This window comes from Calidris pugnax, unplaced genomic scaffold, assembly GCF_001431845.1.
Source record: "Calidris pugnax isolate Ruff unplaced genomic scaffold, ASM143184v1 scaffold50, whole genome shotgun sequence".
NCBI classification, from domain to species: domain Eukaryota; kingdom Metazoa; phylum Chordata; class Aves; order Charadriiformes; family Scolopacidae; genus Calidris; species Calidris pugnax.
Window position 1 is genome coordinate 1691862 of NW_015090780.1, and position 13272 is coordinate 1705133.

The 13272-nt window shown below is 62.9% G+C and overlaps 1 protein-coding gene across 1 annotated transcript in view; it reads right to left on the bottom strand.

The window, feature by feature from the left end:
• Positions 1 to 416: 416 nt before the first annotated feature.
• Positions 417 to 13272, bottom strand: part of RGS19 (regulator of G-protein signaling 19) — a 25772-nt gene continuing 12916 nt past the window's right edge. The window contains exons 3-9 of the mRNA XM_014954889.1: positions 10508 to 10650; positions 9571 to 9707; positions 5623 to 5697; positions 4089 to 4323; positions 3104 to 3226; positions 1808 to 2200; positions 417 to 716 (exon numbers count right to left, since the gene is read on the bottom strand). Of these exons, the coding sequence (XP_014810375.1) occupies positions 528 to 716; positions 1808 to 2200; positions 3104 to 3226; positions 4089 to 4323; positions 5623 to 5697; positions 9571 to 9707; positions 10508 to 10650 (1295 nt within the window). The 3' untranslated portion in view covers positions 417 to 527. The remainder of the gene's footprint in view (positions 717 to 1807; positions 2201 to 3103; positions 3227 to 4088; positions 4324 to 5622; positions 5698 to 9570; positions 9708 to 10507; positions 10651 to 13272) is intronic.

Below are 13272 nucleotides of genomic sequence, written 5' to 3' on the forward strand. Positions count from 1 at the left end.
CCCCCCGGTGCGAACTCCCCGCGCCGCCCCGTACCCCGCGCGCTGATGAAATGGAAAGTTGACCATAAATCAATGTCGGCGGCTGCGTTAGCTATGCATCAGCGGCTCGGCGCCGAGATGCACCAAAACAAAGCATCAGGCTGCTCCGTGTTCCCACACTGCCCCCTAATGCAGAGAGACCTCGGGAACCCGGGGAGGACGTGGCTGGGGGGGGGGGAGGGCCCCCCCCCCCCCCCCCCAGCTCGCTCCGGCCAGCGGCGGGGACGGGGCAGGGGTTCAGTAGTACGAGCCAGCCCGTGGGGCCACCAGCCCCCGGGGGACAGTCCTGGAGGGCGGCCCCCAACCCGGGGTGACGGTTCATAGGTAAAAAGCTAAAAACTTGGGGCGGAAGTGGAGGTGGAGGAGGGGGGGGGGCGCTGGCAGGGAGGGCAGGAGGCACCGAGCCCCCCCACTCTTTCCCCCTTCCCCCATACACACTCCCCGGCCACCGTGTCCCCGCCGGTGTCCCCCGCGGCCGGCGGGTGCCCTTAGGACTCGGAGGAGGAGCGGGAGACGCTCTGGAGCAGCGATTTGTAAATGGCAGAGTTCAGGAAGCGAGGGTAGGAGTCTCTGTGCATCAGCGTGTAGATCTGGAGCTGCGCGTCGTCGAAGGTGTGCGAGGACGGCTCCTGCATCTTCCGGTTGATGACCTCCCGCACCCGCGAGTCCAGGCTCACCTTGAGGGGGGAAACAGGGAGAGAAATTGGGGGGAGGGGGTTAGGATGGGTTGAGGGACCCCTCAGTGACAACTCCCAAACCCCAGCACCCACTCCTGTGCAAGCTCTCGTGGGAAACTGGGTATCAATGGGGCACCGTGGGGTGCTCTGTGTGCCCCCCGCCCCTGGAGTATCTTTGCCAGCGTGTTTTGGGGAGTTGCAGGGAGAAACACGGTGTCTGGGTCCTCCCCGTGTCCCCTTGCTGGGCACAGGGAGGTGGGCTGGGGTGCTCCCCGCCTGGGGATGCTGTGAGCCAGGATGCAGTGTGTCATCTCTCTTTTTCCAGTGGTGCCCAGTGACAGGACCTGGGAAATTGGGTATCAACAGGGCACCCTGGGGTGCTCTGTGTGCCCCCTGCCCCTGGAGCATCTCTGCCAGCGTGTTTTGGGGAGTTGCAGGGAGAAACACGGTGTCTGGGTCCTCCCCGTGTCCCCTTGCTGGGCACAGGGAGGTGGGCTGGGGTGCTCCCCGCCTGGGGATGCTGTGAGCCAGGATGCAGTGTGTCATCTCTCTTTTTCCAGTGGTGCCCAGTGACAGGACAAGAGGAAACGGGCACAAACTTGAACTTAGAAAGTTCCATCTTAACAGGAGGAGGAACTTCTTCACTTTGAGGGTGGCAGAGCCCTGGAAGAGGCTGCCCAGAGAGGTGGTGGAGTTTCTGGAGACATTCCAAACCCGCCTGGAGGCCAACCTGGGCGACCTGCTCTGGGTGACCCTGCTCTGGAAGGGGTTGGACTGGACGATCTCCAGAGGTCCCTTCCAACCCCTATCGTTCTCCGATTCTGTGATCTCCTCAGCCCGCTGGTGCCCTCCTGAGGTTTCGGCCCCGAAGCACAACCCGGCCCCTTGTCCCGCAGCCAGCTGCATCCCAGGGATGCTGTGGGGCTGGAGATCCCCACCCCACTCCCATCTACAAACCCTTTATGCTGCCAAACCCATCCCCAAATTCCCACAGGGCTGCAGGACCAGTCAGGACAGAGCCCTTTCCCTAAGAAACCACCCCCATTTTGGGCTCAGCCCCAGAGAGGCGCAGGAAGGACTCTGCCCCGTACCTCCTTGGGCGAGAGGATGGAGATGTAGTCCTCGTAGATCATCCTGGCCTTCTCGTCGATGGTGTGCTTGTTGCACTCGTTTTTGAGCTCCTCGCACGCCAGCCAGAAGAGCATGTTCTCCTCGCTGTACTCAGTCCGCAAGAACTCCCGGAAGACGTTGCGACCCGCCGGGCTCTTCATCAGCTTGTCGAAGGACTGTGCCCAGCCCCGCACCTCCTCCGGGCTGGGTTTGGCGCTGCCGGGTCCCCGTGGGGAAGGCAAAGGGACAGCGTTACCTTGGGGAAGGTCCCCGCCGTGTCCCTCCCCACGCGGCTCATCCCTCACCCCATCCCACGGAGGGACCGTGCCCCAACGCCTCCTCCCAAGCCCACGCCGAGGCCGTTCCTCCTCGGGCTCTGGTTATCACAGAGGTTTTTGGAGGTCACTCACGGGGTCTGTCCTGGCCTGGTTGGAGCCTGGGCTTGGTTTTCAGCTGAATTTCTCCATCTGAGATGTTATTTTGGTGCTGGCTTTGCACAGACCCAAAAGGCAGCACGAGCCTTTCCCCAGGGAAGCTCTGAGCCATCCAGGGGGAGCCCGACATCAGCCCATCATCCCTCCCAGCTGCGGGAGGGAGCCTGCTCCCCAGCAAACACTCATTACCTGCTAAAGCAGGGCAGGAGCAATCATTATCCCTGGCTAATTAGCACATCTGACCCTTAACCCTGCTGTGCCAGGGCTGGGCCATCTGTGGGGGTCTCCACGGAGTGGGTGGTGGGTGTGGAGCATTCCTGGCTGTAAGGTGCTGTCACAGAGGGTCTTAAGGGCAGGATGAGGCTCTGCCCTTGGATGAAAGCTGCTGAGGGTCTCCTGTGCCTCAGTTTCCCTTTGCAAGGGGCACAAAGGCTGCAGCTCTTGGCTCTGGGCTCCCCGTCTCCTGGTGGGAACTGGGGACACACTGCTGGAAGGAGCACCAGGACGCCCTGAGCCCTGGTGTCCCAATCCTGCTCCCCATTTCTTGATGGGAACTGGGGACGTGCCACTGGAAGGAGCACCAGGAACCCCCCAAGTCCTGGTTCCCCAATCCTGCTCCCCGTTTCTTGGTGGGAACTGGGGACACAATACTGGAAGGAGCACCAGGAACCCCCCAAATCCTGGTGCCCTGATCCTGTTCCCCGTTTCTTGGTGGGAACTGGGGACGTGCCACTGGAAGCAGCACCAGGAACCCCCGATCCTGCTCCCCGTGTGTGCTCCAGTAGGCAGGATGCAGGGCTGGGTGCCACGGAGGGTGGCAGCTGGGACCATGCCGTGCCATGCCGTAGGGTAGGAGTCTCTGTGCATCAGCGTGTAGATCTGGAGCTGCGCGTCGTCGAAGGTGTGCGAGGACGGCTCCTGCATCTTCCGGTTGATGACCTCCCGCACCCGCGAGTCCAGGCTCACCTTGAGGGGGGAAACAGGGAGAGAAATTGGGGGGAGGGGGTTAGGATGGGTTGAGGGACCCCTCAGTGACAACTCCCAAACCCCAGCACCCACTCCTGTGCAAGCTCTCCTGGGAAATTGGGTATCAACAGGGCACCCTGGGGTGCTCTGTGTGCCCCCTGCCCCTGGAGCATCTCTGCCAGCGTGTTTTGGGGAGTTGCAGGGAGAAACACGGTGTCTGGGTCCTCCCCGTGTCCCCTTGCTGGGCACAGGGAGGTGGGCTGGGGTGCTCCCCGCCTGGGGATGCTGTGAGCCAGGATGCAGTGTGTCATCTCTCTTTTTCCAGTGGTGCCCAGTGACAGGACAAGAGGAAACGGGCACAAACTTGAACTTAGAAAGTTCCATCTTAACAGGAGGAGGAACTTCTTCACTTTGAGGGTGGCAGAGCCCTGGAAGAGGCTGCCCAGAGAGGTGGTGGAGTTTCTGGAGACATTCCAAACCCGCCTGGAGGCCAACCTGGGCGACCTGCTCTGGGTGACCCTGCTCTGGAAGGGGTTGGACTGGACGATCTCCAGAGGTCCCTTCCAACCCCTATCGTTCTCCGATTCCGTGATCTCCTCAGCCCGCTGGTGCCCTCCTGAGGTTTCGGCCCCGAAGCACAACCCGGCCCCTTGTCCCGCAGCCGGCTGCATCCCAGGGATGCTGTGGGGCTGGAGATCCCCACCCCACTCCCATCTACAAACCCTTTATGCTGCCAAACCCATCCCCAAATTCCCACAGGGCTGCAGGACCAGTCAGGACAGAGCCCTTTCCCTAAGAAACCACCCCCATTTTGGGCTCAGCCACCCCCCGGAGAGGCGCAGGAGGGGGCTCTGCCCCGTACCTCCTTGGGCGAGAGGATGGAGATGTAGTCCTCGTAGATCATCCTGGCCTTCTCGTCGATGGTGTGCTTGTTGCACTCGTTTTTGAGCTCCTCGCACGCCAGCCAGAAGAGCATGTTCTCCTCGCTGTACTCAGTCCGCAAGAACTCCCGGAAGACGTTGCGACCCGCCGGGCTCTTCATCAGCTTGTCGAAGGACTGTGCCCAGCCCCGCACCTCCTCCGGGCTGGGTTTGGCGCTGCCGGGTCCCCGTGGGGAAGGCAAAGGGACAGCGTTACCTTGGGGAAGGTCCCCGCCGTGTCCCTCCCCACGCGGCTCATCCCTCACCCCATCCCACGGAGGGACCGTGCCCCAACGCCTCCTCCCAAGCCCACGCCGAGGCCGTTCCTCCTCGGGCTCTGGTTATCACAGAGGTTTTTGGAGGTCACTCACGGGGTCTGTCCTGGCCTGGTTGGAGCCTGGGCTTGGTTTTCAGCTGAATTTCTCCATCTGAGATGTTATTTTGGTGCTGGCTTTGCACAGACCCAAAAGGCAGCACGAGCCTTTCCCCAGGGAAGCTCTGAGCCATCCAGGGGGAGCCCGACATCAGCCCATCATCCCTCCCAGCTGCGGGAGGGAGCCTGCTCCCCAGCAAACACTCATTACCTGCTAAAGCAGGGCAGGAGCAATCATTATCCCTGGCTAATTAGCACATCTGACCCCTAACCCTGCTGTGCCAGGGCTGAGCTATCTGTGGGGGTCTCCACAGAGTGGGTGCTGGGTGTGGAGCATTCCTGTCCGTGAGGTGCTGTCACAGAGGGTCTAAAGAGCAGGATGAGGCTCTGCCCTTGGATGAAAGCTGCTGAGGGTCTCCTGTGCCTCAGTTTCCCTTTGCAAGGGGCACAAAGGCTGCAGCTCTTGGCTCTGGGCTCCCCGTCTCCTGGTGGGAACTGGGGACACACTGCTGGAAGGAGCACCAGGACGCCCTGAGCCCTGGTGTCCCAATCCTGCTGCCCATTTCTTGATGGGAACTGGGGACACAATACTGGAAGGAGCACCAGGACCCCCCCAAGTCCTGGTTCCCCAATCCTGCTCCCCATTTCTTGGTGTGAACTGGGGACACGCTACTGGAAGGAGCACCAGGAACCCCCCAAGTCCTGGTTCCCCAATCCTGCTCCCCATTTCTTGGTGTGAACTGGGGACACGCTACTGGAAGGAGCACCAGGAACCCCTGATCCTGCTCCCCGTGTGTGCTCCAGCAGGCAGGATGCAGGGCTAGGTGCCACAGAGGGTGGCAGCAGGGACCGTGCCATGCCGTGCCAGTCCCCCCTCCTCCTGCCCCCGCACTCACCACGATCCTGGTGCCCTGATCCTGTTCCCCGTTTCTTGGTGGGAACTGGGGACGTGCCACTGGAAGCAGCACCAGGAACCCCCGATCCTGCTCCCCGTGTGTGCTCCAGTAGGCAGGATGCAGGGCTGGGTGCCACGGAGGGTGGCAGCTGGGACCATGCCGTGCCATGCCGTGCCAGCCCCCCCCTCCTCCTGCCCCCGCACTCACCACGCTTCACAGTTTGGGATGGTCTCCAGTTTGGTCTCCCGGGACGCCCTCCACGCTCGCTCCCGGTCCTCGTTCCTAACGAGGAGAGGGAAAGGTAGTCAGGGGCGTTGGGGACGCAGCCAGACCCCCCCGCAGGACCCAGGGCTGTGGCCGTCGGGGCTCAGCACCACCATCTCCTTGTCCCCTGTGCCTGGTTATCACCATCACCATCTCCAGCCAGTGACAGCCCTGGCTCACCCTTCCGGTGGCCACCATCGATGGAGGGACACAAAGGAGCCGGACCCCGCACCCCCAGGACACCCCAGCACCGCTCCAGCCCTGAGGCTGAGTGCGGGATGGTGGCACCGGGGCTCGGGGGTCCCCTGTCCCCCTGTCCCTGGGGGTGCTGGTGGCACGAGGGGGGACCATCCTCCAGCCAACTTCCCTCGAGCCCTTGAATTTCGGCGCCTGGCTCCGACCGCAGCGTTTCCTGCTTGCGACACCGTCCCTCGCCGCTCAAACAAGATTAAATGTGCAAACTTCTCCCCCCCCTGCCCCGGGTGGCGTGGGGGGGCCAAGCTGCGGGCATGTCCCTGCCCACACCGGCTCCTGGAGCCCAGTAAGGAGGGTTTTCTGTCCCTTCTCTGCTCACGGGCTCTTGCAGAGAGGGAGGAGGGACCCAGGGAAGGGTCACCCTGCCCCACAGCTGAATGTCACCAAACTCAGTGTCTGGGAGGAAGATGCTCGGGGCAGGGTGTGGAGGGGGGGAGCCCATCGCCCCCCTTGCTGCCTTGGGAATGTGAGGAAAGGAGGGGGGATCAGGTGAGATGGGTGCCCAAGGGCACAGCTGGGCTATGCCTCAGCACCAGGGATGCACCCTGGGTCTGCAGGAGGGTGACACGGGCACCAGGGCTCAGCCCCAGGGTTTGCTGCTCCTCCCAAGCTCAGCATCATCGCTGGCTGTGAAGCCCAAAGCTGCTGCAAAGCCCGAAGCCATCAGCAAGCTCAGAGCTGGCTGAGAATGGAGAAGAACAAACAGACCCTCCAAAATCTGGGCTCTCCAGAGAATGAGGAGCCAGGGATCCTTGGGGAGGGTGGGAGATGCAACCACAGGCAAGTGGCTGGTTACGTCCTTGGTTTGGGCAGAGCTGGGGGACCAGAGCCCGACTCTGCACCCGCTGCTCCAGGGCAGAGCTGGCCCAAAGGGCTCCCACAGACAAGGGCCATCCCCCGTGACGCTGGGCAGGGAATCCCAGCTTTTCTCCTGCCCTGCCCTGCCTGAAACAGGCAGCAAAACCCTCCTGCCTGCCCGGCGCTGTGCCCAGGGGTCCTGCTGCCCGGCCTGGGGGCAGCCGGGTGCCCGGGGAGGGTGGGTTGGGGAGGCAGAGACGGGGCAGCTCGGCTGAGAACCCCACTGTGCCACCGGTGCCACCTCCAGCTTCAAGTCCAGCCCCAGGAGAGCCAGAGGGAGGTTTCTGGTGCCACTTTCTGCTCCGAACCACTGATTTTACCCTTTCCAACTGCAGCACCCATTTTGCTCTCGACTCCCACCCCAAGCACACCAGCAGCCGGGATGCTCAGTGAGCGAGGACGGCCCCATCCCAGCCACCCCCCCATGGACACCGTGAGCTGCACCGAGGGGCTGGGGAGCACCCAGGGATGGGTTTCCCTTGAACCCCAGCGCCTGCTTGGGCAGGAGCCCCAACACTTGGTGCTGCACCAAGCACGGAGGACCAGCAACGTGTGGCCAACCCTTTCATCTGCCCTCCTTAGGGGACCCTTGACTACTGGATGACACGGTGGGTGGGTGACCCTCGATGGCCCCGTGGGAGCCCGGGGCTGGGGCAGGCGGTGGGACGTACCATGAGCAACTGCAGCAGCAGCACCAGCAGAAGCAGCAGGCGTTGGGGCGGTGGTTGCTGGCGGGTTGCACCGTTGTCGGAGAAGTCTCATGCCGGGACATCGGAAGGGGTGTCTCTGCGGACGCGGGTCCTGCGTACTGAAAAGGCAGGAGGGCAGGGAGCAGGTCAGTGAGCTGCTGATGGTCACAGAATCATAGAATGGTTCGCGTTGGAAGGGACCTTAAGGATCATCTCGTTCCAAAGCCCCTGCCCTGGGCAGGGACACCTCCCACCAGACCAGGTTGCTCAAAGCCCCCACCAACCTGGCCTTGAACCCCTCCAGGGATGGGGCAGCCACAGCTTCTCTGGGCAACCTGGGCCAGGGTCTCACCACCCTCACAGCAAACAAGTTCTTCCGCCCATCTCATCTCAATCTCCCCTCTTCCAGTTTAAAACTGTTCCCCCTTGTCCTATGGCTCCCATCCCCACTCAAGAGTCCCTCCCCAGCTTTCCTGGAGTCCCTTTAGGGACTGGAAGGGGCTCTAATGTCTCCCCGGAGCCTTCTCTTCTCCAGGCTGAACCCCCCCAACTCTCTCAGCCTCCCCTCCCAGCAGAGGGGCTCCAGCCCCCCCAGCATCTCCGTGGCCTCCTCTGGCCCCACTCCAACAGCTCCGTGTCCTTCCTGTGCTGAAGCCCCAGAGCTGGACACAGGACTCCAGGTGGGGTCTCCCCAAAGAGGAGCAGAGAGGAGAAATCCCCTCCCTCTCCCTGCTGCCCACGCTGCTGGGGAGGCAGCCCAGGATGAGGCCCCCCGGGGTGGTGTGGGCGGCCGTGGGGGGGCCAAGCTGTGGGCACGTCCCTGCCCACACCGGCTCCTGGAGCCCGGTAAGGAGGGTTTTCTGTCCCTTCTCTGCTCACAGGCTCTTGCAGAGAGGGAGGAGGGACCCAGGGAAGGGTCACCCTGCCCCACAGCTGAATGTCACCAAACTCAGTGTCTGGGAGGAAGATGCTCGGGGCAGGGTGTGGAGGGGGGGAGCCCATCGCCCCCCTTGCTGCCTTGGGAATGTGAGGAAAGGAGGGGGGATCAGGTGAGATGGGTGCCCAAGGACACAGCTGGGCTATGCCTCAGCACCAGGGATGCACCCTGGGTCTGCAGGAGGGTGACACGGGCACCAGGGCTCAGCCCCAGGGTTTGCTGCTCCTCCCAAGCTCAGCATCATCGCTGGCTGTGAAGCCCAAAGCTGCTGCAAAGCCCGAAGCCATCAGCAAGCTCAGAGCTGGCTGAGAATGGAGAACAACAAACAGACCCTCCAAAATCTGGGCTCTCCAGAGAATGAGGAGCCAGGGATCCTCGGGGAGGGTGGGAGATGCAACCACAGGCAAGTGGCTGGTTACGTCCTTGGTTTGGGCAGAGCTGGGGGACCAGAGCCCGACTCTGCACCCGCTGCTCCAGGGCAGAGCTGGCCCAAAGGGCTCCCACAGACAAGGGCCATCCCCCGTGACGCTGGGCAGGGAATCCCAGCTTTTCTCCTGCCCTGCCCTGCCTGAAACAGGCAGCAAAACCCTCCTGCCTGCCCGGCGCTGTGCCCAGGGGTCCTGCTGCCCGGCCTGGGGGCAGCCGGGTGCCCGGGGAGGGTGGGTTGGGGAGGCAGAGACGGGGCAGCTCGGCTGAGAACCCCACTGTGCCACCGGTGCCACCTCCAGCTTCAAGTCCAGCCCCAGGAGAGCCAGAGGGAGGTTTCTGGTGCCACTTTCTGCTCCGAACCACTGATTTTACCCTTTCCAACTGCAGCACCCATTTTGCTCTCGACTCCCACCCCAAGCACACCAGCAGCCGGGATGCTCAGTGAGCGAGGACGGCCCCATCCCAGCCACCCCCCCATGGACACCATGAGCTGCACCGAGGGGCTGGGGAGCACCCAGGGATGGGTTTCCCTTGAACCCCAGCGCCTGCTTGGGCAGGAGCCCCAACACTTGGTGCTGCACCAAGCACGGAGGACCAGCAACGTGTGGCCAACCCTTTCATCTGCCCTCCTTAGGGGACCCTTGACTACTGGATGACACGGTGGGTGGGTGACCCTCGGTGGCCCCACGGGAGCCCGGGGCTGGGGCAGGCGGTGGGACGTACCATGAGCAACTGCAGCAGCAGCACCAGCAGAAGCAGCAGGCGTTGGGGCGGTGGTTGCTGGCGGGTTGCACCGTTGTCGGAGAAGTCTCATGCCGGGACATCGGAAGGGGTGTCTCTGCGGACGCGGGTCCTGCGTACTGAAAAGGCAGGAGGGCAGGGAGCAGGTCAGTGAGCTGCTGATGGTCACAGAATCATAGAATGGTTCGCGTTGGAAGGGACCTTAAGGATCATCTCGTTCCAAAGCCCCTGCCCTGGGCAGGGACACCTCCCACCAGACCAGGTTGCTCAAAGCCCCCACCAACCTGGCCTTGAACCCCTCCAGGGATGGGGCAGCCACAGCTTCTCTGGGCAACCTGGGCCAGGCTCTCACCACCCTCACAGCAAACAAGTTCTTCCGCACATCTCATCTCAATCTCCCCTCTTCCAGTTTAAAACTGTTCCCCCTTGTCCTATGGCTCCCATCCCCACTCAAGAGTCCCTCCCCAGCTTTCCTGGAGTCCCTTTAGGGACTGGAAGGGGCTCTAATGTCTCCCCGGAGCCTTCTCTTCTCCAGGCTGAACCCCCCCAACTCTCTCAGCCTCCCCTCCCAGCAGAGGGGCTCCAGCCCCCCCAGCATCTCCGTGGCCTCCTCTGGCCCCACTCCAACAGCTCCGTGTCCTTCCTGTGCTGAAGCCCCAGAGCTGGACACAGGACTCCAGGTGGGGTCTCCCCAAAGAGGAGCAGAGAGGAGAAATCCCCTCCCTCTCCCTGCTGCCCACGCTGCTGGGGAGGCAGCCCAGGATGAGGGGGGGGCTTTCTGGGCTACCAATGCATTATCCCCTTCATGTGTAAGAACCCAGAGTTAAACGAGGGACAACCCCCCCGCCCCCTCCTCAATCCCCGCGCAGTGACTTGCTGTGATTTCTTCTCGGCTCCCACCTGATGGTCAGCATCTCACCTGCCTCCCAGCCTCATACACGGTGGACGGGGTTGGGTCGTGCTTCGGGGGCTCTTCTGCTGCTCCCTGCTCCCCCCAGCCCGCGGGCGAGCCGTGCCGCCGAGACCCCCCGGCTAATGTCCCTGCCGCCTCCTGGATGGAGCCTGCGGGGAGGGAGGAGAAGCGGCACCACGTTACCTTTGCAGAGGGACCCCCCGGTTTCGGGTGGCTGGGGGGGGGCTGCTCCATGCTGGAGAAAGCCCTTTGCAGGCGGGGAGCTGGGGCATGGCAGGCGGACAGAGAGCGTGTGAGAAAAGGAAGTGAGAAGGAAAGGAGGAGGGGAGACGTGGCAACAGATGCTCTGCCAGCCCCACGCTTCACCAGGGACCCCCTCCCACGCTTTTTTCGGGGCTGCTGAGCAGGATGCTGGGCTCAGCACTGGCTTTGACACCCCCCCTCCCTCTCCCCAGCCATACCCCATGCCGTGGGGAAGCACGGATGGACCCCCTGTGGCATGTTTGGGTCTGGGATGGGGAAGTCAGGGCCGCTCCACGGCATCATGTGAGTGGAAGGAAACAGGGAGGGGGGAGTTTTCACAGCTCCAGGCACTAAACCAAAACTTGCCCCATGGCAAACACTTTGGCCGGGTCCAGCTCTCTGCACTGCTGCTGCAGAACGGTCCCCCCTCAGCCCTGCCCGTCCCTGCACCACCAGCAGGGATGCTCCTGGGCAGGTAGGGTGCTGTCAGGGCCGCTCCACGGCATCATGTGAGTGGAAGGAAACAGGGAGGGGGGAGTTTTCACAGCTCCAGGCACTAAACCAAAACTTGCCCCATGGCAAACACTTTGGCCGGGTCCAGCTCTCTGCACTGCTGCTGCAGAACGGTCCCCCCTCAGCCTTGCCCATTCCTGCACCACTGGCAGGGATGCTCCTGGGCAGGTAGGGTGCTGGGGATGGGGGCTCAGCACCCACCTTGGCGTGGGGTGCTGGTAAGGACGTGGTGGTCACGGCCAGCTCTGCCTCGTGTGCCCTGCCAAGGGCGATGGGCAGCAACCCCTGCCAGAAGGGAGGAATAGGAGCAGGGGGCAGCGGGCAGGGAGACCCCCTGGCCACCTCAGCCCCAGCACCCATGTTTTGAGCTGCCCCAGGTCTCATCACAGAATCTTCTAGGTTGGAAGGGACCTTAAAGATCATCTTGTCCAACCGTTAACCCAACTTTGACAAAAATAGACACCCACACAACAAACAAAAAGCATCACCATCACTAAATCATATCTCCCAGCACCACATCAACCTGTCTTTTGAACACCTCCAGGGATGGGGCCTCAACCACCTCCCTGGGCAGCCCATTCCGATGTCCGATAAGGGGGCAGAGCCAGGGTGTGGGTCCTGGTTGGGGACAGGGCTGTCCCCAGCCTGGCCATGGCCTGGCAGCACCTCCCACCAGCTCCTCTCCTGCGCCCTCACAAACCCTCCCGCTGGCTCCCATCGCTCCCGCAGGAACGAAAAAGGAGAGAGTCTGCGTTTCGCTCCCAATTGTCCCTATTTATAGCCCCGAGTGCTGGCAGGGTGGCTGTGACCTTGTCACCCGGCCCAGCAGCAGGCCCCGCTCCCTCTGGCACCGCGCTGCCCTCAGCTCCCTTTAACCCCCGGCTTTTTTCCCGTTCCTTTGCTCCCCCCAAACCCACCATCTTCCCCTCCCGGTGGCCACTCTTCCCCCTGTCCCCCCCCACGGTGCCACATCCATCCTGCTGTACCTGGCGCTGCTGGGGGGCTGCAGCCCCATGGTTCTGGGGAGGGGGGAGCCAGGCTCTGGGCACAGCTCCCAGCGGGGCTGAGGCACTAATTACAGCGAGCGTTGATGAGGTTGTGGGAATGGGGCGAGCAGGAGGAAAACCCCAAAGGCTGGGAAAACCCTGCTTCAGAGAATCATGGACTGCTCTGGGTTGGAAAGGACCTTAAAGACCATTAAGTTCCAATCTTCCTGCCACGGGCAGGACCAGGTTGCTCAAGGATGGCTCTTCTGCAGTCCTGGGGTGCAGAGCAGGGGGATGAGGGGTGGCCAAGGGACAGGGATGTGGGCACAGAGCATGGCAGGGCTCCAGGAGGACTCCCAGGTGCTTCATTTCTGCAGCTGGTGCTCGACCTTGGGCAGACCAGACCCTCGAGTGGCTCAGCCAAAACACCCCACAGAGGCAGTGGGACGGGGCAGCATCCCCCGGCGAGGAGCATCCCATCCCCACACCCGTGGGGCGCACACTCAGCACCCCCAAGGAGGCAGGATGAGCTCTGCCCATCCCTGTGTCACCCACCCCGGGGACACCTCGGCTGCGTGGGCTGTGCCAGGGGGGACAGGGAGGAGACGAGAGGTGTGGGGCTGCACAAGGTCCCCCTGCCCCATGGCAATGTGGGGGGGGTGCTCAGGATTTGCAGGGCTGGTTTCCCCACCCCGTGCACCCCTTTCCAGCTGCCCCAGGGCTGTGGGTGTCGGTGGATAACGAACCCCCCGGTGATGGCAGAGCTGGAGGGAAGGCCGGGGTGTGCGCGTGGGGGGGGTGCTCAGGATTTGCAGGGCTGGTTTCCCCACCCCGTGCACCCCTTTCCAGCTGCCCCGGGGCCGTGGGTGCTGGTAAATAACGAACCCCCCGGTGATGGCAGAGCTGGAGGGAAGGCCGGGGTGTGCGCGCGAGGCTGTGAAAAGAGGAAGGATGACAAAAAGGGGACATTTCCCCAGCAGAGAGAAGAGACGCCCCAAAAGCTGCCCTCACCCCAACCCCCTCAGGTCC